Consider the following 27,194-nt stretch of genomic DNA (forward strand, 5'->3'; position numbering starts at 1 on the left):
AGAGTCTGAAATAATGTATCCACCATTTGCAGATAAGCATAGAGTATAATTACTGAGTACTTAGCAATTATAAAAAATATGCAATTCCAACAATAATTATATTAATGCATTAAAAAGATTAACTAGTGGCATCTTACCTGTAACAACCTTAGTCGTTGTTCATTGTTGAATCTTTCCACGGCAGCCCAGAACCACCGAATTACAATATGATTGTCATGATATCCTATCAAACCAATCAGGAAAGCCCATATTACTTTAACTTTTCTGTGTTAGGATGACATGACACCATGACATGTCAACAAAAGACCTCCAGACATAAATCGTCATCTTGGATTCTTTAAAGGTTGTTTATAATTTAAGACTAAGAAATAACACTGTAGATATGATCACATGAGTGTCAAAAGTCAAAAACAACACTAAATGAAGCTAGGAGGTCTCTGTTTCCATTTAGTGGTCAGTAAATGAAACAAGTGGAGAGAAGACCAACAAAGTTGTTATTTTAACCACATCATTTCTAAAAAAGATAACTGCTATTACTGGAAATGCTTAACTCTTTTGGTCATTCATTTAAGAAATAATTTTCAAGTATCACTATGCCAAACACTGTAGTAAGCTTGGAGGTAACAGAGGCAAAGAAAACAGACCCTTGCAGGGCTTCTGGTAAAGGAGAGACACACTAATCAAATAATTATGCAAATAAATACATAATTGCAAACTATTTTAAAATTACATATAATGTTCATATTTTTAAATCAAATCCTTTATTAATAAAAAAGTAATTTTATTAATTTCTTCAACTAATAAATCCCAAATAATCATTAACCTAAATGTTATTTTTATTCCATACTTTAGTAGAATTTAATAAAATATCAAAAGTATCATCCCCGGGGTGGATTAAGGCAGTATTGTAGATTCCAAAATCTCTCAGCAAAGAAAATTTAAGTTCAGAGAGAGGGCTGATGAGGATTAAGATACAATTAGTGATCTAACCAATTAACTGACATGCACAATGTGATAAAGCCACTCTAATTCTAAGTCAGCAGAAATAAGTCCAAAGCAAAGGTGGGTAAAACTATCTTAATTTGAATTTTTGCTCACATGTTTCCATGGTTGCAGAATTTGGCGGAAATTTTGCCTTACTGTTTACCATTTGATCAGTGATGCTGAGTGACCTTTGGACAAGAAAGGGATCCAAGTGAAGGGTGAACATACTTCTATTGGACATGGTGATGTATAGGCTCCACGTCCATCTGGCAGAGCCTAGCTATTTGGTGCTGAGCAGATAGTTTTCTCATCTATAAAATAAGTACATTGGCTCTTTATAGCTTTTCTGACCTTATGAATGGGCCCCTTTCTGCTTCTCCTTTGCTGTTTGTGCCAAACCTTTTGGAGGAGGAAGACAGAAAATGTCTCTTCATATTCTCTATAAACAGCTGCTTTATGAACATATGGCAATTGGCAGCAAAGCTGCCTCTTCATTCAGTGCCAACTAGTTGGGTTAGCAAACAGCTGGGTATCTCACCCATTCCCCTGCCCACCCCCCACCCCCCCCCCCCCACTGGAGCACTGTCTTCCCAACGATTTCATTTGGCAAGATTTACAATAACCATGGAAACAGGGACTTGATTAGACATATACAGTGAATAAAAGCTTACAGTATATAAATACAAAAATGGCTGATTTGATTAACAGCATTGCTATTAGACTCTCCTGGCACGGAAGAGCTAATGACATTTATGGTAAGATGCAAGTTTTGTAGCATGCTGGAGAAACTGTGTTCTAGTTCATAAAAAGAGTTGGTTAACGAAGTTATAATGACCAAGGCTGTATATGGATTATACATGGGGCCAGCTGGAAAAGACACATTGCAGCAATTGGTTACAGAAATAGCAGCAAGAGAGACTGCAATTTAATACTGCCTTTCAGAGAAAATGGGGGAGCAAGGCCAGCCCACGGCAAGCGATGAGTTGGAAGAGCCAAGGCAAGAACAAAAGCAATTTAGCAAATGTTAAGGTATTTTTATTCTACTCTACACTTTAAAAAGTGTTTTAAAATCTGTTTCAGGGGCGCCTGGGTGGCTCAGTCATTAAGCGTCTGCCTTCGGCTCAGGTCATGATCCCAGGGTCCTGGGATCGAGCCCCGCATTGGGCTCCCTGCTCAGCGGGAAGCCCGCTTCTCCCTCTCCCACTCCCTCTGCTTGTGTTCCCTCTCTCGCTGTGTCTCTCTCTGTCAAATAAATAAATAAAATCTTTAAAATAAAAAAATATCTCTGTTTCAAAGTACAGATAACTGGAGATATGTTTAGCTTTCAGTTTATTCTGCTGAGTGATTAATTCAGTGACTTAAAGTTTGTATTTTTCACTCCCAAGTTCAGAACTACTGCTAACCTTTTACATTCTGAGTTGAGTTAAAAACCAAAAACCAAAATCAAAACAAAACACAACCGCTCTTTGTCATGACTTTCTGAAAACTATCACCCTGCAATAAGTTTCAGAAAATGTATTCTTTCTTTGCTTAAAATTATGGAATAAAAACTTTAACTCTGGGTCATCATCAGGTCCCTTTCCAAGTGTACTGACTCAGCAATCAAATTCCAATGGCTTCAAGGCAATTACTAATTGAAAATTTATAGTGATCTACAGAAATGCCGCATGTAAAGCTTCCCATGTGGTGAATTGTCATATAATCCAGGTTTTAAGTAATCTTACAGTAGTTTCCTTTTCAGTTGAACTTAATGCTTGAATTTAGAAGGGCCTTTTCAATAAACATCTTGAATTTTGAGAACCATGTCTTATTCCATTTATGTGTCTCAACAGTGAATTATAGCTGGAAATAGTTCAGTGAAATGTAGAAAACTGTGTTTGCTCATTAGGAGGCTCAGAGGGTGTGTGACTTCAAGGTTTAGAATGAAGGTAGAAGAGGTGGAGTTTGACTAGCTGGATGTGAGCTCCTTAGGGCTTCACTCACAACACCATAAAACAATTAATTAGTGTTCTTATGGTCACATTTCTTCACCAACAATTAGGAATTATGACATTCTTAGATGAGGTGTAAACAGTCCTTCTTCCACTTGATGGATGAGGTAACTAGGAACAGAAGAGAATGTATGTTGCCCACGGTCTCAGAGGAGACTGCAGTAGACCTATGATTAGAATCCACAGTGCTTTGCCTGTCCTGGATTCAGAGACTGGCAATGCTAACCACTGACTTCCCTTAATATGAAACTTAAAGTCCAGCCATCTCTAAATCACATCTCACCTCCTCTATATTCCGTGTTGTTTCTCCAGTCACTCAGGTCGATTTCAGCTGTGCCTGCGATGACCAGTTCCAGTTCTCTTGCATCAAAAACAGACACCAGCCTGGCATCCACCACCTGTGGAATAAAAAGAATGCAGGGCATGGCTTATGAATCAGGAGAAATCTCAGCTATAAGTAAGCCTCAGATGGTTGAGCATCTGCCTTCGTCTACGGTCGTGATCCCGGGGTCCTGGGATCGAGCCCCACATCAGGCTCCTGGCTCGGCATGGAGCCCGCTTCTCCCTCTCCCTCTGCCTCTCCCCCTGCTCATGCTCTCTCTCTCTCTGTATCTCTGTGTCTGAAATTAATAAATAAAAAATCTTAAAAAAAAAAAAAGAGGACACAAGGAGGTTTAGGAATATTCTGGAAGCACTCTGTGTAGGCACTTGAAAACTGTAAAGCTCTTGACAAAGATAAGGTATTTTTAGTACAAGACTGAAATCTTTTCCTCAACAGAATTTTCATTTTAAAACTGACCACTGATTAATCCAGTTTGTTTTTCTCCTTGAAAAAAAATCTAGTGCTCCTCCAGAGGAAGTCACATGGAGTATTTGTAAGAACTTACTTGAACCCTCAGATACAATCATTTCACATATCAAGCATGAGATGTGATTACCCGTATCTAAGCATGAGTAAGATGTATGACTTAAATGTTATTAGTGGTCCTTAAGTCGTGAAATGCTAATTGAATTCAGATCATTTTATTTCAGTGATCTCTTATAACAGAGCATTAAGCCTTTTTTGTGTTCTTGAAACATATAAAAAATATATTGGAGTTTTTAAATTGAAAGAGCAATAGCAAATCCAACAAAAGAAAAAGGGAAATATTGCATACAGAGTACAGTCACATGGACTGTGGTATCACAGAGATCAGTCTGCAAAACCCTACTCCCGCTGTCTTTACCTCATAGAAGCCGCGCACTAAGCTCTCTGTTTGCTGTACGACGCCCCTTTCAATCCTCCATTTCACCATCCTCTCGATGTACTCCTTCTTGTTCTTCTCTGTGACCGGGATATTGGCACCCCCTGGTTTTAATTCTCGTTCGGTAATCTGAGATTTAAAAAAAAAAAAGACAACATAAAGCAACATTCTTGATGAGATAAGAACACTGCTCCCAGTGAGCCGAAATCAGCCATCTAGGTTCTTGTCGCTGCCTTGGCCCCGGGCACATCCCATAAACAGCAGGGGAAGGCACCCCATGGAGCCACAGGAAGCCCAGGCACACACCGATGCTTCTTGTGGAAGCCGAAAAACTAGGCATGAGCTGATGTCTGAAAGCCTCAGTGGTTAAAAATCTATATATCGCAAGTGCTGAAGGTTAAGTTTTAAATCCTGACTAAAAATCTTCTAAATGAAAATAAACTGGCTCCAGATTCTGGCCCACTGCTATTTGAATGTTTGGCAAAAACATATTTTCACAAATTCTGTTAGGGTTCAGAATCAACTATATATAGAAAGCCAATATTTAAGTAAAGATTTACTTTAATGAAGCAGAATTACATTCAATTGAATGTTAAATTGAGAACTTCTCTTCCAAAACACAAAATTTAGAAGACCGGCCAAATATTAATGTCTAAATAAGAATATTTCTTATGAACCAGTATACAATTTCTGAAAGAAATCTTCTAACCAACTCTTCCACCAACTTTGGAAAAAGCCAGTATGGTTTCAGACCTTCACCAAAACATTACTTACCTTCCGTCAGCTTCAAAACAATCAATTTCCATTCTTAAATATGAATGACAGTTAAGTGCAAATGTCAATTAAATAATTTAATATTCAACTCTGGGGTAGCATGGACTTTTAAAAGTTATATTTTATACAAGGCAATTCTAATATCTTATGTGGATAATTTAGTTGGAAATAAAAAGAAGATTGCTTATGACACAGAAATAGTTATATAGCTTGTAACACACAGTTACCACAATCTGTAAATTAGAACACTTTAGTCTGCAGTTGGCATTAAAATAATCTTTGTAACCAAAATTATTGTAACTGTATGTAAACCTGGGTTGAAACCACCCAACAAGCCACCAATAAGTAAGTGTATGATGTTAGCCTTCATTTTAAAACTGACCACTGATTAATCCAGTTTGTTTTTCTCCTTGAAAAAAGATCTAGTGCTCCTCCAGAGGAAGTCATATGGAGTATTAATTCTTCACCAACCAATAGTCTTTAATTACCACATTTAGTCACCAGTGAGTTACATACACAGACCTGCCCAAAAACTTCTTCGTTCACAGTGAATGTAAGGTCCAAGATGTCATGGATGTCATTGTCTTTCATCCACTGCAGGCTCTGGTGGAACTCTTCGTCAAGGTATTCTAGATCACTCAGGTCACACAGACTAAGATGACAAACAGATAGAAACAAATGTGTAGGTATGACTCTTAGCAAAACTCCAAAGACACAAGGAAAGATACTAAAAATTAAATACAAGATCATCTAAGTAGACAGTGATTCCTGGAATGTTCTTAGTCAAATTCAGTAACCAAACTAGTGAAATAATTCAGAAATCTGGTATAAGATTTAAAAATCTGGATACATAAAATGCCTTAAATCAACCAGCCTATACTTTCTTTTACAGACACAGAACTGGGGTGCAAAGAGTGGCTGCCACTTGCCCAGTCATCCATGATTAATGCCAGAGCAGGAACTGGAACTCAGGTGACAACTTGAGTCCCCTATTATTTTGGCTATGTTATACTACCTTAAAACATCGTTCTCCTAATCTGAAATTTTTTTATGTTTCTATACTATATTTTAACTTTTTTATTTTTTCTCAAAGACTAGGTTCTGTGATCCACATTCACATGCATCTCCTTTTTTCTTTTTGGTCCTTATTCTTTCCATGTTTCTAAAAACAGAAAGCCACAGAATCTCTCTACAATTATAATGGTTTTCAATACTTCTATTTTTTTTTTTTTTTTTATCATGGAGAGAGGTCTACATAAGGTGGAGTTACTATTGTATGGCCCTATCTTAAGGTGGTAACAATTGATTTGCTCCCATCAGCCCAATTTCAAAGGTCATTTTGTTTGGTTCTGTCTAAACATTTATTAGTATGTGCCAGACATCTTAACAGCTACTTGATAAACAGTTACTGCCCTCAAGGAGCTAGTGGTCTAGTTGGGGAGACAGGCACAAAAATAGGCAAACTAATACAAGGTGATGGTGATAGCCTAGGATGGGTAACACTTATAATTTGTGTATTTTTTATATGTATGTTACATTCCAATTAAAAAAAAACATATAAGGTAGATACAGGGAGCTCTCACAGCAAGAATGCAGGATGTTAACTTCAACTTGGCAATTCAGGGAAACCTTTCTGGAGTAGATAATACCTACATCAAAATTTGTAGGCTCTTTAAAATCTAGAGAGGTAAAGGGAAATGAATGAAGAGGAGGAGAAGGGGAAACAGAAAGAAGGGAGAAGGAGAGACAAACACGAACAAAGCACAAGGGCATGGAGTATGAGAATACTCAAGCACACTGGTAGGATTCAAGAGTTAACTGCAAGGCATAACGTCCAGAAAAGGCTAGGAAGGTCGCTGGGACCAGGCTTTGAATATCATTTTAAGGATCTTGGTGCTTCAGAACTACCGAAAGATTTTAGGACAGGAAATGACATGATCAGATGTGAGATGTGATTTTGAATTGTTCTTTCTGGAAGTCAGAGTATAGAGGATTACTTAAAATGGGGGGAGGGGTGGTTATCATTAGATGGTGGAGACAATTAGTAGACCACTATAGTAATCTGGCCAAAATAAAGTAAGTTTCATATTAAGGGCACAGCTATTAAGGGTGGACAGGAGAAGATGCACTTGAGACTTATTTAGGAGGTAAACATGGGCATTAGTAAATGGTTTTATTGGGGGCATAAAGAAGGATATCAAAATGGGGTGGCAAATGAACTCATGTTGCAAGCCAACTCTGATTAATTGCCAGTCTCGAGGGCTGTAAGTTGAAAAACTCCCTGAGGCCACAACGAGTTCAGTGGGAAAAAGGACCATAAATGATTTGTGAACTACACCATGGCAATGGAGTGGGAGGTAAGTAAGAGTAGACTAGGTGCTGTGTATTTGCCATCTCTGTTTGAGGGTGACTCCCGATTTCTGACCAGTGACCTGGGATACCGGCACCATGAACTGTGCCAGTATCTCCCATGACTAGGCACACGGGAGAAGTTGCATTTCCAGGGACACCAGTGGAGGAAAGACTCAAAGTAAATGCATAGGGCTGGGGACTGGGGCAGTCAACAGTATCCGAAGCAGCAGAATGGTCCGGTAAGAAAGGACTAAAAGATATTCTTTAAAAGCTTCTATAGGTTACTGGTGGGAAGGAAGCCAGGCTAAAGTGTGCTGAGGGCACGTCGGCACAGACTACTCTTTCAGGAAGCTTATAGAAGATGAGAGAAGGCAGTGAAATGGGAAGAGGCAAAATGGGACCAGCGGAACCAGAGAGGCAGATGGACGGTGCCCAGTTGCCCAAGGTTTCATCTGCTCAGACACCAAAAGGGAGGAAAGCAAGTCTTCTTACTGAACCTCTTAAGAACCCATTAGAAATACTTTGTTTTCATTTGAAGTCTAGGCTTCCATTTTACAGAAAGCAGGTACCTGGCCTTGGTCAGGGAATAAGCTGGACTGAAATCAGCCATCATTCTGTGCTTCCTCACTGCAAGTCTGAGCTACTACTCCCCTATCAGACAGTTGCCTTCTCCTGTTCAGCCCTGTAAATGACTACTGATTATAGGACAGAAACTGTTTGCTCTACATTTTATAATAATTGCAATCTTTCATTGTGCTAACAATGAAGAAAAAGTTCTGTGAATGCTAAATTTTTATCTGCCATACTAAATTACTGTCTTGCATATAGGGAGGTCTCAAGAAAAATATGGGACGGTGCACCTCTAACAAACAAACAAAAAATAAGACAAAAAACAAAACAAAGGAGAATGAAAACTTGAACCAAGAGTAAGCAGTTGAAGTCTACATAAAGCAAAATATAAAATGCTTCTCATAAAGGATAGGGGGCCATGAGTCACCAAGACTAACCCACAACTATTCTATTAATAATCAGCATTAATACCACAGGAATTCTAGTACCGTATTTGAAGTACAATTGTTTTGAAGAAACATGTGTTGCAACAAATGAGAATAAATTTTCCGGAATAAAGCAAAACTAAGACTTTAGGGGCAAGACAGAAGTAAAGGATCAGGAAAAACATAGTAACCATATTTGAAATTGTATTAGTTTCAGAAACCTAAGTAGATAAATGACATTGACAAAAGGTTCTTTTTGATAAAAAAAAATATTACATTTTTACATGCTAATTACACAAGCAATAAAAATAGTCTTACATTCTGAGAAGAGCTTTATAAAAGGGCCGTGTGAAGAAGGCATCCAACAAATACTGGTGTATGAGTGCAAGACCAAGAATCCTACCACTGAACCGGAACCTGTGAAGGAAAAGCACAAGACAGCTTACACGTCAGGGAGCAGTTTCTAAATGGTTCTATTTGCTTTCTAGAATGCAGTCTAGCTCTAATCATCTAAGTTTGTCCAAGACTGATTCCTTACTAGGTCCATGAGAGTTTGAGTGCATTGTAACCTGTGTCTTCATTAGGCCAATATTCATATCTACTTAAAAAAATCTGTTTCACTCTGATATTTAGAGAGATACTGCTCCACCTTCCCCTCATGTTAATAGTATCCACCATAGAGCACCCCACACGGACAACATGAATTCCCCGTGAGCATGCCTGTAAAATTTCCCCAAGCCACTTTTAAAAGATGACAGAATGAAACTGGTGGTGGTAGGGAAAACGCTGTCCCCTTCTAGTTTGTTTGCATGAATATTAGCAGGATTTCTCTAATACAAACCCAGTAGCAATCCCCTTTTGAGGAAAAGCCCAGTCTCAGAGTGAGACAGTTCCTATCTCTATTCTCTCTCAAACCCCACCACTGATGATAGTCACTATCCAAGAATTATGCATTGTGAACATGGGGGAGTTTCCTCATGGGACATTTGGTTCTCTAAAATTTGAAGGCTCAATTCTATTCTGAATCACTTTGGAAACTTTACTAAATATATCAGTCATGACTGGATTTGCTGAGAGGTACACTTATTTTCCCTTTCAAAAATACTGCAGTTTCTACCTCTGTGAAAGTCTGATGCCTTCCAAAAGTGTAAATCCGTGCTGGGATTCATACAGTCCATTTGTAATATTAGTATTAGGCAGCCATTTTAAGATTCATGTCCAGCAGCTTTTTCTTTTTTTCTACCTAACTTAGCACAACTGCAATAGGTACAGTTAAGAGGAGTCCGAATTGTGGCTACATGGACTTGATTTGAAGAATAAGTCCTAAAAGTTAATGCCTTCCACCCACCAATATTAACCTTCATGACCCAAAGAAACTTTTTCCATGAGTTCTGCTTATGTTCTTTTTTTGTTGTTACTATTAGTGAAAATAAGCAGAAAAACAGCAAACAGGGGTTATAAAGATATTTAACATGTATAAGTGCAGGGATTTAAAAAAATGTAAGGATGTTTGGAAAGAGTGCAATTTTGGATTTTCAGAATAAATAATTCCCAGAAGGGAATCCTATACCAGTTTTCCTTGATAATTTTGTGTGAAAAATTAGGAAAGGGGCAATCCCTGGCGACAAACTTCAGTGGCTAATAGGGTCAGCACCACTGCTGTGGCTCCATGCCCATGTCCTTCTGCCGGAGTTCTAATCTACCATCAATTCCTCCAGGGCACACCACTCTCCACTCCCTCCTACTAGAATACCATCATCACCCTCAGCCAGCGTCCCAGCTGCTCTGCCCCACCTCCCACCCCACCTCAGAGTTCAGGGGTGCCCAAAGGTGTAGAGAGGGATCTAGGGATTTTGCCAGGAACCTAATATCATCTGGAACTTTCTTTCAATGGGGAAAATATTTTGAATTCTACCCATTTCACTTGAAATTGGTCTTTTGGAATATGATCTATTCCTAGCTTGGAGAATGTCCATATATTTAAATTTGACAACAAAAGTAAGAGTCAAATGAAACTGAAAATATGATTTTCTCCAAGGAAAAAAGTGTTAAAAGAAATCTGGGTTCCTATAAAAACTAGTATCACAGAAAGTCAACTGAAGAAAAGTGTTGGGGAAAAAATACTTACCACTCATGGTGATTGTCTACAAAAGCAGACATGGGGCTTATTTGTACTGTGTATGTATCATTGGCCGAATATTCAAATAAGCCATAATATGGGTTAAAGAGTTCTCTGGATACGAGGAAGAAAAACTCTCTGGAAGGTCCACTGTAATCCAGCCTTTAAAAAAAATCACAAAAAGAATAAACAGTTATTATTTTTTTCTATATATTGGGCACATTTTCTACAGAGTTCGACTTTTTTTTTAAGATTTATTTATTTATTTGAGAGAGACAGAGTGTGAGCAAGGGGAGGGGCAGAAGGAGAGGGAGAGAGAGAATCTCAAGCTGACTTCCCACTGAGAGCCCGCAGTAGGGCTTGATCTCACAACCCTGAGATCATGACCTGAGCTGAAATCAAAGAGTTGGACACTTAGCCAACTGAGCCACCCAGCAGCCCCCCGAGCCCAACTTTCTATAGAACACTCATTACAAGTCTAATTGCCCACATATCTGGACTATCCAGAATAAATCGGACGATCATGAGTCCTGATTGCATCCATGTCTTGACCCAGAATAGCGAAATGGACATTTACATGAAGCTTACCCAAAACTAAAGCTACACATCAGGTAATGGATAAAATAGGCAATATGTCAATAATTTGCTTGTAGGAATGTACATATAAAAAGGTAAATATTTTCAATGTCTGGAATGAGGTAATGGGGAAAGGAGTACATTGGGAATACTTTATTTAAACAGGGTAAAACCACAGAGTATCAGCTACCTACATCCATGGGACATGGAGTCTTTATGGGTTTCTGAAACATTCTGAAATGGGGGAAGAAAGAGACATTCGTGAATTGGTGAGAGGACAGGACAGATACAAGATCCCCTAGGGAGATCAGAGGCAAAAAGAAAAAAAAAAAAAAGAAAGTAGAATGATAGGGTTCAAGCGAAAACTTTAAATTACAAAACACCAAGGAAAATTATAGACAAGTAAAAGGAGGGCGTCTAAAAGCTTCCTAAAGGTATTTGGAGAAGAGGCTGAAACTCTAGCACCTGAACTACAGTGTAAATTCCATTTAACTCACAAAGACATCAGGGTCAAAGCGAAGTGTGAGAAATGATGGCGTTTGCCTTGAGGAATGACAAGTGGCCAACAATGCTGAGAGGAAACACGCAGCAAAGAGGAGTTTGCAATAAAGTGATCTGATACGCTAAATTTAAAATGAAAACTATGAAGTCCATCTATCCCATGATGACAAGGTGACACAAGGGTTCCAAGACAGGAGGGGAACGCTGGAGGGGAGCAAAAGCAATGGGAAGCTGGCTGGTGGGATTTTATTAGACTTTTGTTCGCTGTATTTTTTTTTCTCTTATGGATCTTCTCCATGGGCATTACTCCATATTTTTTTTTAATGAAAAAGAAAGAAAAATCATCTGAGCCTTGTCCAGTGATGAGACTGTGTGATAGAGAAAAATTACCTTATTAGAAGTGGAAGAAAGGGATGGGATATTAGTAAAAAAGATAAAATGGCTTTTATAGGTCTTAGTTGAGGGCTCAACAGGATTTACTTGGAGCATACTTCCACTATTCACATTCTACTTTGTACATTTTTGCTGTGTCTGAACATAGAGGTACTGTTATATACTTAATACTTTTCATTAAGTCAACTTTAAATTTACTTGACTTTCCAATGTAGCCTGTTCTTACATACTGTTTATGAAATTAGGATGTGCTAGCTTTATTTTTTTCCAATACACATTGAAAGAAACATGTAAATATTTTAAAATGTCAGTTTGCGTAATAGCTAAAATCATCTCACACATCTCCAGTCCTCACTGCACTGTGGGAAATATGCATGTAGACAGGAAACCTATGTGTGCAGAAAAATGCAAACACAGCACACTCTCAGGACCAACGAGGCCTTAAGGTGACATGACGGAAGTGCTGTCTTCCGGCAGCTGAATATAGCCGTGGCTACCAGGTGACCACCGGCCTTTGAGACGATGCTACGATTACCCTGGGGCCTCCCGAAGCAGCACGGGGGCTGCTTCCCAGGCACAAGGATGCAGGCTGCCCCCTCTGCATGCCGAGACCAGGGCAGTTGCCTGGGGCTTCCTCCCACAGTCCTACTTCTGGCCACTGACGCCACCAAGAACAAGTAGAATATTTCTTCCACTTGAACATTCTTCACATACTTGAGGTGTTCTTGCCACAAATATTTGAGTGCCTATTATGTTTTGAGTACTGATCTAGATGTAAAGATACAAAATTTTTTGAATAGTAATTTTCTATAGCAACTCAAAGTTAAGCAGTTTTGGTATCCCTGGTCTCTGCACCCTCCCGCACTCCTAAACACTGCCACGTCTTTCAATCTCCTCTCACGGAAGGGCTGAGAATTCCCTCGCCACCTTGGCCCTCTGCTCTGGACGCTCTCCAGGGTGTCAAAGTCTGATCTAAAGGGTGGTGTCTAATACTGATCACAACACTTCAGGTGCGGTCTTGTCAGCACAGGGCTTAGAAAGAGCTCTTGTCTTCTCTTGCTAGGCACTCTTCTCTACTAATGCAGCCGAAAGCTACCTTGCCTTGTGGGGCGGCCACTTTGTTGACTCACAGTGAGCTAGTCATCAGCTCAAACCTTTCACCTGCGCTGCTTCACCCCCGCCCCCAAGACTCTTGCATCCTGTCTGCATGTCTGTATCTTTTTAGAACCTACGTACTAGACTTTATAATTCTTCCTACTGAGTTTCACTTTGTGAAATGTTGTCCACGTTCCAGTCTACCCAGATCCCCGTGGATGCAAAACATCTCTCTAAATTTACTATTGATGGTGAATTTCATCAGCAGACTCCTGTGTCTTTCCAGAAACAGAGAATGCCAGTTAAAGGCATCTTAGAAGTTATTTTGTCCATCCACTCATTTTATTGAAGAGAAGACTGAGGCTGAAGGAAATCATGGACTTGGATCAAAAGAAAGCTGCAGGGGAGACTCTAGGCCTTGACACAGGTTTCCTGACCCCATGTTTAATGCTCATTATTCCTTATGGCCTACTGGTCAGTACATTTTAAATGTTATCAAGACTGATAAAAATGTTGCCTATATAGCAGGGGTCAGCAAACTATGGCCTGTGGGCCAAATGTGGCCCATCCCCTGGCTTTGTAAATAAAGTTTTATTGAAACGCAACCATGCCTATTTGTTGACATGTTGTCTGTGGCTACTTTCCTGCTCCAGTGGCAGAACTGAGGAAGTATAACAGGAAATGTATTGCCTGAAAAGCCTAAAATATTTCCTATCTGGCGCTTCACAGAAAAAGTTTGCCAAAGTAGGATAGAAGAAAGTAGGAGGAAAATGCTACTTTATTAAAATACCTGGCTTACTATAAATCCTCCTCTTTAGTGAAGATCCTTTCAAGGCAATACAATTACCACAGATATCCTAGGGTGTACGCAACCTTAAGAATGGTCACAACTACTAATGATGTAATGTACGGTGATTAACATAACAATAAAAAAGATAAAAAAAAAAAAAGAATGGTCACAACTACTAAGTAGGAGACTGTGAGTGAGCTCTGGTCTGCAGTGGTCCCTGGCCTGCAGGGGCTTTCAGACACAATCAAGGCACACAACTGATAAGGGTCACAGCTGAAACATGAGCTGGGTGTTTGTTTTTTTTTTAAGATTTTATTTATTTATTTGACAGAGAGAGACACACAGCGAGAGAGGGAACACAAGCAGGGGGAGTGGGAGAGGGAGAAGCGGGCTTCCCGCTGAGCAGGGAGCTGGATGCAAGGCTGGATCCCAGGACCCTGGGATCATGACCTGAGCTGAAGGCAGACGCTTAACCAACTGAGCCACCCAGGCCCCACTGTATCCCAAGTACTTTAGCCTGATACATCACAGGGGCTCAATATCTGTTATTGAATCCATGAGTGGAGCTCTCTGATGCTCTCTAAAGAAAATCAACATAATTTACATTGTTATTTGACATCTAGCAGAGAGAATAATTTCGCACAAGCTCGCCTTCAGGTGCTATATTGATTCAATGACGTTAGTAGGTCATGCCAATCCCTAAAAGACAACTCAGTTTGTTCATAGTGTCAGGATTCACTCAGCTCAGTTATACTTAGAAAGCCTGGTCTTGTCCTTTCCAGGTCTCATATCTTCTAATACAGTAAAGTTGTTAAAACAACAAAGATGGATCTCGCCGATTTGTTCTTTGTTTATGATAATAGCTGATTCTGGGTAAAGATAAGACGAATGTTCCCTGAAGTGTTAAATTGAAAAGTAAAACTCCCTTTTTCCCCCAAGAGAGAACAAAGCTAGTAACAGTTCCTCAAGGAGGAAAATGGATCTTCTCTAACTGGTCAGGTTTTTATCTGCTGTTTTTTTTTTGTTTTGTTTTTTTGTTTTTTTTTTTTTAACTCTAAAAGCACTGAGAGAGCCAGTGTAAAGCCAAGACCATTTTTCAAGTTTGATTTGATTATAATCCAAAGCTTGGAATGCATATCTGAGACCGGGTTGTGGATTACAAATTACATATGTCCACCTACTTCAGGAAGACATGTTCTGGCAGGGTACCTGGTACATGAGCTTCCTGTAATAATGTCTTATGAACCTCATCCATATAAATAGTTAATATGACTCAGATCACGGGGATCATGTGTTACATTCCTGTTTGGCCAGTTAGGTTGGTTCCACAGCTAGAGGCCTGGCACGGAAGTACAGAAACTCTGGACAACGGGTGTGTGGCCACACGACAGCTGCATCTGAGGGCATTTCGGAATAAGCACAGATGTCTTTTGGGTGGCAGTGGAGTTTTGAGCCCATGAAGAGCTGATAAAGCATTTTAAGCAACCATCACATTGCTGAGCCACCAGCACCCAAGTGGTCAGCAGTATCCAGTACTTGATAAAATAATTCTATCATTTTATCCTCTTGTTCTTTATTTTCAACTAAAAATCACTGAAAACAATATTCCAATGGAAGTAGACTATTGAAGGAAAGAAGATGAAGGCACTAGGAAGTCATACCGTCATTTCCTACAAGTTTTCTGGAAGACAGAAAAAAACTTAGCTTTCTTACTAGTTGGTTCAGGCACACATGGCCTACCTACTCATCTTCTGATTTAGCCTCAGATATTTATAGCAGCGAGGCATTAGATCCTGAGCCACTTAAGAAGGCCTGCTGGGTGAGTAAGGAATTTTGCAAGCCATTAATATGACAAATAAAGTTTTACCTGGTGATGTCAAGCTCAAGTCTAGATACAGAAGCACCCTTCAGCAAGGTTTGGGTTATTGAGGTTATCCTGCAAATGTCTCTTTTTGGAAAAAAACAAGCAGCACCAGAAAGTTTCACTTGAAGCTTTATAGACTTCTGAGGAATAAATGGTCAAGCTCAGAACCCCAAACAACTTCTAGCAAGGATTAGACCAGTCATATGTAAGAGCTGCTGGTTATTTTATAAGCAGAGATGGAGGCAAACCGTTTCAGATCTCATCCTCCTAGTTACTTGCAGTTGCCTGTCTCAGGAGAAATATCACAGAAGGAGCTCATCTGTTCTTAAACCCCTGAACTAAAACTGCTTGCACACATCCCCTCCCTAGCCTAAGTGTGGTTTTGCAAGACAGATGATTGATGCCAATAGATGGTACCTTACATATAATGAACTCATTCTTTCTTAAAGAAAGGTCCCTTTTACAGATTTGGCCACGGAGGGGAAAAAAGAGGCAAGGCAATCACAGTGTAAACATCCTTTCTTTAACCAGGCCATTATTTCCTTACTGTTTGGGGTACTGAGAAGTTAATGGCCCAGGACACCTTATCGGAACCCGATAGTCTACCTACCTAACTTTTGATAACACATAAGCTTTAGCTGCTAGGGCTTTTAATTCAGAAGAAAGTAATATGCTGGAGAATATGCAGTGCTCTACTGGCCTCCTTCCTAAAGAAGCAATTTCCAGGCAGACAGAAGCCCAACAGAGAGAGGCAACCACAGCATGCAATTTCCCACCACATTTTGTCAAGATGATTCAGTTTCCAGCCATTCTGCCAGTGCTGACCTGCCACCCTCCCCACTTTGCAAGGGCAGATAATCAAATTAACTTGGGTGGAAAACGTAATGACTAGAACAAAACCTCCAGTTCTTATCAAATTAAATCACAGTAGTTTGCTTAGAAACTGTCAAAGCACAACATGAAGCTTGGAAAAATAATAATTACTTGAAAAATAATAATTACTTGTCAACTAATACACTTCCAGTAACAGGCTCTACAACTCTATATTTTAAAAAAAGTGAATATATCTATCACCAATATTCTGAGATTAATTTTACCTCACATGGAATTTGTAGTCATCCTGTAAATTTCTGACTATAAATTTTCCCATAATTTCTCTTGATTCTGCTCTTCCATTTCAGAACAATCTATATGTGTGTTTCAGAACTATGCAACAAGACAGCCTAAAGCAGAGCTGAAGTCTCTCTGTGAATCTGTTAATTCATACTTTCCTAGAGTGCAGGCAGACACAATTTTCTTAAAAATAAATCCCTTCCTCTTTATGCCCTAACTTCTCTATTGTAAATAAAGACCCTGATTATGATGGGAAGGAAATATAATCATTGAGATAGTATCAATAAGAATTGCAAAGTATTATTTCCTCATAGAGAAAATAAACTTGACATTAGCAACACAAAATACTACTCTACAGATACACCACTACCCCTAATAATTTGGACTTCACACAAAATTAACTGTTTTTCTATACATATAACTCTACTGACCTCAAGTGCAGAAGGAAGCATACACATACCCAAAATTACCCTGGTGGCACCCACTCATCAGACAATAAGGAAATAAGAAAAGTTTGGGGAAACATTTCTAAATCTCCCCAAATCCTAACTATATCCTTTCTTTTAGTAAATGTTTCATTTTAGAATAGTTTTTTATTTACAGAAAAGTTGCAAAGATAATATGGAGAATTCTTGTATACCTCATACCCAGTTTCCCTCTTACTAACATCTTACATTAGTATAGTATATTAGTTATAGTTAATTAACAGATACTGAGGTATTATTATTAACTAAAATGCATACTTTATTCAGATTTCCTTAGTTTTTACCTAATGTCCCTTTTCTATACCAGGATCTCATCCAAAATACCACATTTACATTTAATTGTCATGTTTCCTTAGGCTTCTCCTGGCTGTGCCAGTTTCTCAGACTTTCCTTGTTTTTGACGACCCTGACAGTTTGAAGGTGTACCAGTAAGTTATCTTATAGGATGTCCCTCCATTTGGATTTACTTGATGTTCTTCTCATGAATAGACTGATGTTATGGGTTTTGGGGACAAAAACTGTAGAGATCAAGTGCCAGTTTTGTCACATCATATGAAGGGCCTATACTATTAGCATGATATATCACTGTTGATTTTAACCTTGATCACCTGGCTGAGTGTTTGTCAGGCATCTCCATTCTGGACTTCTTTTTCCCCTTCCCAAACTGTGCTATGGGAAGAAAGTCATTATGTACAATCCACAGTTAAAAGGATTGAGATTTATGCTGAATTATTTGGAAATCTTCTGTACAAGAGACTGGTCAACTCCTTATTTATTTATTTAATCACATATTTATAGTAGTACAGATGTTTATTTTATACTTTGGGTTATTATAATCTAATCCTACTTCAATTATTTTGGTGCTCAGATAATTCCAGTTGAGAGATCTTTCAGTTGGTTCTTGAATTCCTCTGACATAGCCCCATCATTGTGGAAATTTTGAGCACTTCTCTACTTTCTGACACTCCAAGATATTTCAAGCTCCATCTTGTATATTTCCTGCACCATCCTAGAATCAGCCATTTCCCCAAGGAGTCCTAGTTCCTTTTATTGAAGAATGATATGAGAAACCAAGATCTAGCCAGTGGGCGTATATGTTTTTAAATACCCATTACTAGGGCTAGACATGAAGAACTTACAAACGGATACATTTTGTGAGCATTAAAATTAATGAAGGGAAAATGAGAGAAAATTCCCAGCTCCACATTTATAGTTCCATAGAAAAATGTAGGTAGATTTTCACTTTGGATATTTATTATAATCCAGAAAGAAATGGCATGATCTTTAATTTTAATGTGATCGAATCAATGTCTTTGAGAAGGTGGCAAAGTCTAAAATAACTTCTTAATTTTATGTTGTTTTGAGGTTTCTATTTTTCAACAAGAGTGCTATATTTTTTCAAAACAGCATTATGTATTCTCAATGCCTTAGTAGCAAAATGAAGTCTATAGCTAATAATCTCTATGTATGATATTGACATGATAAAGCCGTAAGACTAGAAATTACTTAGCCCTATTACTCCAGCTTCAAAGGGCCTTACACAGAGGGGCTTGATTATGGTTGTTCCTGAGGGCTGAGGTCACAATTCAAAGTGTCCCCCTCTTGTTTTCCCTCTGGGGTTACAGCTAGGAGACAGGTGACGGAAACAGGAAACATTTGGACATTGGTGGCAATCAGATAGAGGTATCAAGCCACACTCAGCCTAGGAACAGATGCCATCAGTCCAGATCACTGGGCGACTACTTTAGGATGATCAAGCATGATAAGCATCTGCTCTCTTCAAACTTAAGTACCAGGGCTTCCAAAGACTCTTGCTTACATCTCTGAGATCTCAACAAACTGTGGTCCGAAAAAGAAGGAAGGCAGCTGGAGTTCTGGGGGAGGAAAAGTATTCTCATCCAAATGAGACTGGTTATGTAAGGAAATATTTGGAATTCCATGCACACCTATGATTAGGCTTAAAACATTTGCCTGCATTTTCAATTGTGCACCTGCATCTTAAGCCAACTAGCATAAGCTAAAAGTCCATTAATGCCCTTCGGTAATGAAAACAAGTCTCAGGCAAGCTTCTGCCCCAATTTTGTCACCTAGTATTGTTTTCCCATATAATATTTTACTTTAAGCTAGTCACAGCTGGGAGACTATAAACGGAATATGTGACAAGAGCAGGGGTTATCAGTCAGCTGGAATAATGAAAAGATCCTTGGGCAGGAAAAAGTTCTGATGGGCCAGAGTTCAACAGTTTTGCCTCTATCTTGTGCTGGTCCAAGAGCCCTGGATGAAAGGCCTAGATTTGAATCCTGATTTTACTGTTATCTAGTTCCATTCGCACTTGCAAATTACTTTATACTTTGGAGCCTCCAAAGTAACCATATGGTGAATGGCTGACCTTGTTGGATATTACTCCTATGAGTCTATAATCTAATATACTTTATTCCTAGGCAGGACTGAGAAGGGTAGCTTTAACATGATCCAAATTAACAGAGTCAAGAAGACAACCACAGTTCAGGTCATCATGTGGTACTTTTTAAATTTGCTCTAGTGAGGGCTGGGTTATGAAGAGGGTGCTGAGACTCGAAACTCAGACCTGAAATGAGGAAGGAGGAAGGGGTCTGGACAAGATGAGAGCTGTCACCTTCTGAAGTGTTATATAAGAACTGCTATGTTTATTTGGATGCAGTAAACAGTCTGTAGGAGTCTTCACTCCTTCATTTCTTAACCCTTATCTCTATGAGCACACTCATGGAAGAGTCATAGAAGGCCAGAGATGCTTGTTTATGGCAGGTTATTATTTTGATAGGTGTGTTGCTGTTCCCCCCGCCCCCCCCAAAAAAAAGAGAAAAACTGGCAACAGAGAAATAAGAACCCAGAGTTCAACAGTTTTGCCTCTATCCAGTGCTGGTCCAAGAGTCCTGGAATTACTGCTGTAGAAGCTTCCTGGTAGAAGAGCAGGATTCTAATTTGTGATTCCAAAACTGAGCTTATTTATTTAACAGGTGAAGCATGTTCTACTGATACCCAGTGCGGACAACACGATCACAGATGTTAGAATTCAATTCTTGTTTTTTCCGTCAAGGCCCCACTTTTTCTCTTTAAGAAAGAGACGCAGAGAGAAGAAACCAAACCAACCTCCTGCTCTCAAAAATGATCTATAGTTACGAGTATTTACCAAAGAATTTCTATGTCAAATAATTAAAAAACCAGAGAAAGCCTTAAAAAAGAAAAAAAAAGGAAAAAAAAAAAAAAGCCGAGAGGTTTAAGTGTCTGAGAATGGCATTTCCTGCCAGCAGGGTTTCCTGTCTCAGGCAGCCACAGCGACCCTGTGGTGACACATCCCCTCCACAGCTGCAGCCCAAGTTCCACACATCACTTCTCTGTTCTACTCACCCTTCCTCCCCGACAAATGTGACGTACAGCTTATTTCTCTGCAAGTCTTTTCTGGAGTAGCCCATGATCTGATTAAAAGCATCTTCTAGTAAGTGATCTCTTCTGATAATTAACCTGTCCATAAAAAGACAATGTGAAAAACAGATTATTTCCTAACCCTTATCTTTCTAGAACCAGGCACTTTTGATTCCCTTTTCATTTACCATAGTGAACTAGAGGAAAAGGGGAGTCACTTAATACATTGCTAGCTGTAATAATGCACAATTTGTCTTGAACTCTTAACAGAAGTAAAAATTACACAAGTGAATTGTTGGTAAGCAGAGCACTCCGCCTACAACATATAAAAACAACTCCTGAGTTCTTTCTGGATGGTCAAATCAATTTATCCCAGAAGGAAGATGATTATAAAACAATACAAACACAAAACTTTTGTTTAGTAAAGGAAGGACAACCCTATGAGGTAGTGTTTTAAGCATGAATGCACCTGGACAAGGAATTCAATTACTAAGTATGCAGAGGGATGACATGTTCTCCAAAGCAGACACATTTATGCCTGTGTTTAATTTAATTTTTAAATTAAGTGAATCTGAGATTCCCCAAGTGACAGATACAAATGAATGATACTTGTGGCCAATTAATCTACTTGTGATGATGATAATGAAAGTCATCCCAAAGCAGATAAAATTTGCCTTTAGTTCAAATAGTCACAGAAAGGGAGATGATAGGGAGTCTGGACACAGGGAAGCCTGAGTTCAAGACCTTCTTTTTTGTTTGTTTGTTTTTAGTAGTCTCCATGCTAGGCGTGGAGCTCAATGTGGGGCTCGGACTCATGACCCTAAGATCAGGACCTGAGCTGAAATCAAGAGTCGGACGCTTAACCGACTGAGCCACTCAGGTGCCCCTCAGGACCTTCTTAAGTGAAGTGTGAGAAAGGCAAAGCTCAGAGAGGTAAGGTGTTTGGCAGGCTGATGTGTGTTGAAGGGTGAGGAAACTGGGGCCTGGGAATATACTTGAGCCAGCCCTGTCTGTGGGGCAGGAAGCTGGGGAGCTGGAGGACGGCTCCTGGCCCTCCTCTCAGACACCCAGCGTCATGGCGATGTGTCAGTGCAGACCCTTCCTCCTCTGCCCTCTCTCAGGGGGCACAGTGATCTCTGGTGGGTACATGGGGCAGGGGTGAAGGCAGGGATGAAGGAAGGGTAGGTAAGTAGAAAGTGAACATAATTCTAGGCCAAACAGGATGACGTTTAAATTTAAAGGGGGGTAAAGAAAGGCAGAAACCACAGTCATGATATATTTCATTGGACAAATGAAGCTTATTTCACAGAACAGAACAGAGCTGAGCAGTGTTCCTACACTCAGGTCAGGTCAGGAGACAGTGAGGTGCAGGAGAGGACACCGTGCCAGCCTCTTATCTAATAAATACACTGTAAGTGAACAAAGAGGCACTTTTCAGGGGAAACAAATTAGCTTTTTATTTTGCCTATATTTTTACATGGAACGTGGTGTTTGTTTTAAAACCTTAAGCTAAATGGTTCTTAATTCCAGGACCTTGTCTTAGATGATCCTGTAACTGACACACGCCAAAATAATTACACTGACCAAAACAAAGGCTGTGATCCCAAATCACAATCAATTTCCTACATTCCCACCTGCATCTCATCCGTTCACCATCGCCCAATCCTGAGGTCTGTATCATTTTGACTTACTTCAATTTCCCTGGGCCTTGTCCGTATCCTTTCGTCTCTAACTTCCTGTAAAAGTTCCTTAGCTTGGCTTCAAAGTCTCGCTTGTAAGGGGCTGGAGCCCGGGCATTGGCACGCTGAGTACCTATGGCAAACCACAAAAAGAGAAGGGTCCGTGTTTGTGCAATGTCCCGAAGTTCATCACATCACCATGACAAAATACTGCCAGGGGGCTGAGACCACAGTCAGCAAGTGAAAGGAGGTAATTATTTCAGTGCCTTTGCTTTTCACCTCCCCGAGTCGGAGGCTCTAACAGAGCTGAACCGAAGTCTTAAGATATTTCTGTGTGGCACTTTGGTGGAGAATAACAATCCTCTTTGCATAGTTATAATGGTGCCCGTGTGTGTCAACTATGTTTCCTTTTTTCAGGCCAAACTAATATGAGTCAAACAGAGTTACTCATGTCCAATGGTAACTGTTCAGGGTGGAATATCTGTGCTTGCGGCTGAGATGATATCATGGCAATTAGACAGGAAGCTACAATGTGAAAGTATGTGGTGTATAAAGCATAGTGGTGTAACAAGCAGTTTCCAGGCTTTGCCCCATGAAAAATGTACAAAATGTCTTTTAGATATGCACTCTAAGAATTATTTTAGACTTACAATCACATACATTTTATATTGCAGGGTAGGACAATCTTGATATAAACACAGAATTCAACTGTAGAGTCACATGTTTCCTGGCTGCACAAAGAATAAATAATACTGCTATCTGTTACACTCTTAATATGTACCAAGTGCTAGGATCATCCACAGATAACCTAAAGACGTTTCATATGTCATCCAATGGTTTCATTAATAAAATGTAAGAGCAACACAGTTTGTTCCTCTTTCTTAGAAAAGTATAGCTTTGTACCACAAGGTGACTAACCAACAAACTGGGACAAAAAAAAAAATTGATGATAAATATGGGAATCAGATGCAGAGTGACGACAAAAACACTGGACCTTTCCATGAACTATTTTGCAACACAATGAAAGGAACTGGAAAAGAAAAACTGTGAAGTCTTGTGCATTACATACCATAGAAGCTCATTAAATATTTCTTTAGTGAGTCAACTAAGTGATTATTATTCATTGCTAACTCTGTGAGGTTCCGCAAATATGCCCAAAATGAGTAAGGTGGGACTGCTGAAGTAGATATGTTGGTTAGGAGGACAGAAATAAAACATCAATTAGATAATAATTAAGTCCTAAACTAGGTGGTGAACAAACTATAAAGCATAGGGGACAAAACTGTACCCAAGGCTGTACCCAGCCCTAATGACCTATTTTGCTTGGCATACATTTGTTTTTAAAGATTTTAAATTAACTTTCAACATTTAAAAATTAGGACATTTCAAGTAAAAAAACAAAACAAAACAGATTTTCATTCCTTTTGATGGCTGCATAATATTCCATTGTATATATATATATATATACCACCTCTTCTTTATCCATTCATCTGTCGATGGACATCTTGGCTCTTTCCCCACTTTGGCTATTGTGGACATTGCTGCTATAAACAGCCATTTGCAACGACATGGATGGAACTGGAGGGTATTATGCTGAGCAAAATAAGTCAATCAAAGAAAGACATGTATCATATGATCTGACTGATATGAGGAATTCTTAATCTCAGGAAACAAACTGAGGGTTGCTGGAGTGGTGGGGGGGAGGGATGGGGTGGCTGGGTGATAGGCATTAGGGAGGGTATGTGCTATGGCGAGCGCTGTGAATTGTGTAAGACTGTTGAATCACATAGCTGTACATCTGAAACAAATAATACATTATATGTTAAAAAAAAAAAAAGAAGAAGATAGCAGGAAGGGAAAAATGAAGCGGGGGGGGGAATCGGAGGGGGAGATGAACCATGAGAGACTATGGACTCCGGGAAACAAACTGAGGGTTCTAGGCGGGGGGGGGGGGGGGGAGGTGGTGGTGGATGTGTTAGCCTGGTGATGGGTATTAAAGAGGGCATGTATTGAATGGAGCACTAGGTGTTATACGCAAACAATGAATCATGGAACACTACATCAAAAACTAATAATGTAATGTATGGTGATTAACATAATAAAATAAAATTTAAAAAAATCCAAAAAAAAACACAACAAAACAACCAAAACAGATTTTCTTTTGAAAATTCCTTAGGAACTCTTACAACAACTGGCTTGCATTTTCCTTGGGGCCACAGTGGGGCAGCTGATCCATTAAATGAAGCATGCGCCACAACCACTCAATGATATTGACTGCCTGGCTCCCCTCGGTCTTTGCATTTGGGATCAGCATTCCAGAAAAGTAATGACAAGTGAAGATAAGTAGAGATCAAGATGGAAAGGCCATCAGGAGAAGGCTTTACTGGGGCCAGGCCTTGTAAACAGAGGAGAATCTATATTCTATCCTGGGCCAGGGCAGCAAGAGCTGGGAGAAACACCGCATGCGTGTTTGGAAGGCACCAAGGAGACTAACCTGGAGCACAGGGGAGTGCTGGGGAGTCACTGGGAAATTTAATCAGATGGTTGGAGCCAAATTACGTGAGGAATTTTTCAAAAACCTAGCTGAGGAGTTTGGGCATGGTGCAGTGAGCATTGGGAAGACTTTGGAGGTTCCTGAGCTAGGGAGTAACAAACACACGGTGTTTTTTTAAAGCAAGGGTTTTCAGAGTGTGTTGGGTAGATTCAGGGTGGGTAGGAGGGGAAGGGTCTTGAGGGAAGGGACCTGGCCAGGAGTCCTTGCAGCCCTAACATGTACAATGTGAAATAAGAATTGCCTACAGATCATAAGTAAGGAAGAGACACAGGCAGCTCTGATTGTAACATCAAGCTTTTAGACAGTAACCGTAACTGTCATTTGAGAAGTGCCTGCTATGCATACGGAACCACGCACTCTCCAGAGAGGATCTGGGGAAATCCTCACAAGTTTATGAAGCGGGCATTATTATCATCAGCAACATCGCCACTTCGTAACTAAGGAAACTGAAGTCAGATGCCAGTGAATGGTAGCTTTGGGATTTGAGCCAGGTCTATCTGACGCTACAAGCAGTGTGGGAAGTGCTGGTGGATGGGAGCACGTGAAGCTTTATACAGATTGTGCTGGAGACAAGAGCTGTTCAGGTGGATATCCTCCATTGGCACTTGAAAACACAGTCCTGGAGTTCCGGTGAGAGAGGAGGGCCACACCTGTGCATTAAATGAGTTAGTGTAGTAGGGAGTTTGTGTGGTGCCCTTGAATAAGTGTTAGCTGTTAACTGATATTATCTGCAGAGAGGTGAATACTAAAGACATGGGGAAATGTGTTGGGGTGTTAAGAATGGATTTTAATAAAATTGGCTATCGACCAATGATACATCCAGAGTCTGCATGTTTATGAATCTTTTACCCAAGGATCTAAGATCTATGTCGTAAAGGAAACAAATAAACTTGACCTTAAAAGCTCTAGGATACAGAAGAGCCTCTTAGGCGGTGGTTTTCAATCCTGACTGCACATTGTAATCACTTAAGAAGCTTTAAAAAATCCCAATGTTCAGGCCACACCCAAGACATATTACATCAAAATCTGTGGGGTGGGACCCAGGCATAAGTGTTTTATGCAGCTCTCCAGATGAATCCAATTTGCAGCCAAGGTTGAGAACCATTATCCCCTACAGGAAGGTCAAATATAACCAATGAAACATCTGGGGAGCATCTAGAGACCAACACAGAGGCAATGCTTCCTGTGTATTTGAAAGGCATCATTTACAACATGAAGGATTGTGATCTCTCTGAGCACAAGGCTGCAGTCTTGGATGGCTAAGCGACAGGGTGGCGTAGCACAGGTCCACTCAGAGGTGGCAGAATAAGGTTGCTGGTGCTGCAGTCTGAGAAACTGTAATCTAGTAAACCTAGACAGCTCAGAAAGCAGCCATCATGAGTCAGCTATCACAAGCGTGATCGTTAATAGGGAAGAGGAAAAACAAAAACAAAAGACTGAATGAAAATCTTTTAGGACTCAAAAGAAACATGATTCTAGAGTTGATTGCTTAAAAAAAAAAAGCACATATACTACTGCTGTATAATTTGAGACATTTAAAAAGATGTGGGAGGGGCACCTGGGTGCCTTAGTCGTTAAGTGTCTGCCTTTGGCTCGGGTCATGATCCCAGGGTCCTGGGATCGAGCCCTGCATCAGGCTCCCTGCTCAGCGGGAGGCCTGCTTCTCCCTCTCCCACTCCCCCTGCTTGTGTTCCTGCTCTTGCTATTTCTCTGTCAAATAAATAAATAAAATCTTTAAATAAATAAATAAATAAATAAATAAATAAATAAATAAAAGGATGTGGGAAATGCCATAATGCATTCCCTCATTATCAAAATGGACACTTAATAAAAATTAGTTCTGACTCCATTTATGCTCTAGATAAAGAGATTCAATTACAGAAACTCTGGAGACAGAAATTGTTAAATGCAAAAATTCTTTTGCCAATAGTTCTATTATGAAAAATTCATTTACATATTACTTCATGGTTTAAAAATTACAATAAATTATGCTGTTGGTCCTTGTCCAGTTCTTAACGCAAGTCAGGTGCCCTGCCAAGAAATTCCAGGACAGGAATGATGTTACTTCCACTTTAGAAATAAAAAAAATGATCTTGGAAGATTGCGCTAATAGAATCATATGGAAACCGTAACTGTGAGTAAAGTTCTAGGATACAATACTCCAATAGAGAGAGTAACTTTATGGCCTTTATGGTCTTAAAAAAAGGAAGTCAGATACAAAATGGTCAATGTTACATTTAGGAAGTGATCGAATAAATGGCTGACTTCAAGAGTAGTCGGCAT

At 39.7% G+C, this 27,194-nt stretch overlaps 1 protein-coding gene and 1 long non-coding RNA gene across 11 annotated transcripts in view; one reads left to right on the plus strand and one right to left on the minus strand.

The window, feature by feature from the left end:
* LOC113920939 overlaps positions 1 to 3,422 on the plus strand; it is a 45,685-nt gene extending 42,263 nt beyond the window's left edge. For both annotated transcript variants that reach the window (XR_003519442.2, XR_003519443.2), the window contains one exon: positions 3,288 to 3,422. This is a non-coding gene — a long non-coding RNA (uncharacterized LOC113920939). The remainder of the gene's footprint in view (positions 1 to 3,287) is intronic.
* Positions 1 to 27,194, minus strand: part of HECW2 (HECT, C2 and WW domain containing E3 ubiquitin protein ligase 2) — a 353,828-nt gene that overhangs the window by 22,034 nt on the left and 304,600 nt on the right. For 8 of the 9 annotated variants that reach the window (XM_027591370.2, XM_027591366.2, XM_027591367.2 and 5 more), the window contains 8 exons: positions 22,370 to 22,490; positions 20,664 to 20,777; positions 10,469 to 10,621; positions 8,659 to 8,757; positions 5,516 to 5,645; positions 4,202 to 4,348; positions 3,259 to 3,373; positions 138 to 223 (listed from right to left, as the gene is read on the minus strand). In XM_027591370.2, coding sequence (XP_027447171.2) covers positions 138 to 223; positions 3,259 to 3,373; positions 4,202 to 4,348; positions 5,516 to 5,645; positions 8,659 to 8,757; positions 10,469 to 10,621; positions 20,664 to 20,777; positions 22,370 to 22,490 — 965 coding nt within the window. The remainder of the gene's footprint in view (positions 1 to 137; positions 224 to 3,258; positions 3,374 to 4,201; positions 4,349 to 5,515; positions 5,646 to 8,658; positions 8,758 to 10,468; positions 10,622 to 20,663; positions 20,778 to 22,369; positions 22,491 to 27,194) is intronic. The other variant, XR_003519441.2, reaches the window with a different exon arrangement.

Source organism: Zalophus californianus, chromosome 3 (genome assembly GCF_009762305.2).
Source record: "Zalophus californianus isolate mZalCal1 chromosome 3, mZalCal1.pri.v2, whole genome shotgun sequence".
NCBI classification, from domain to species: domain Eukaryota; kingdom Metazoa; phylum Chordata; class Mammalia; order Carnivora; family Otariidae; genus Zalophus; species Zalophus californianus.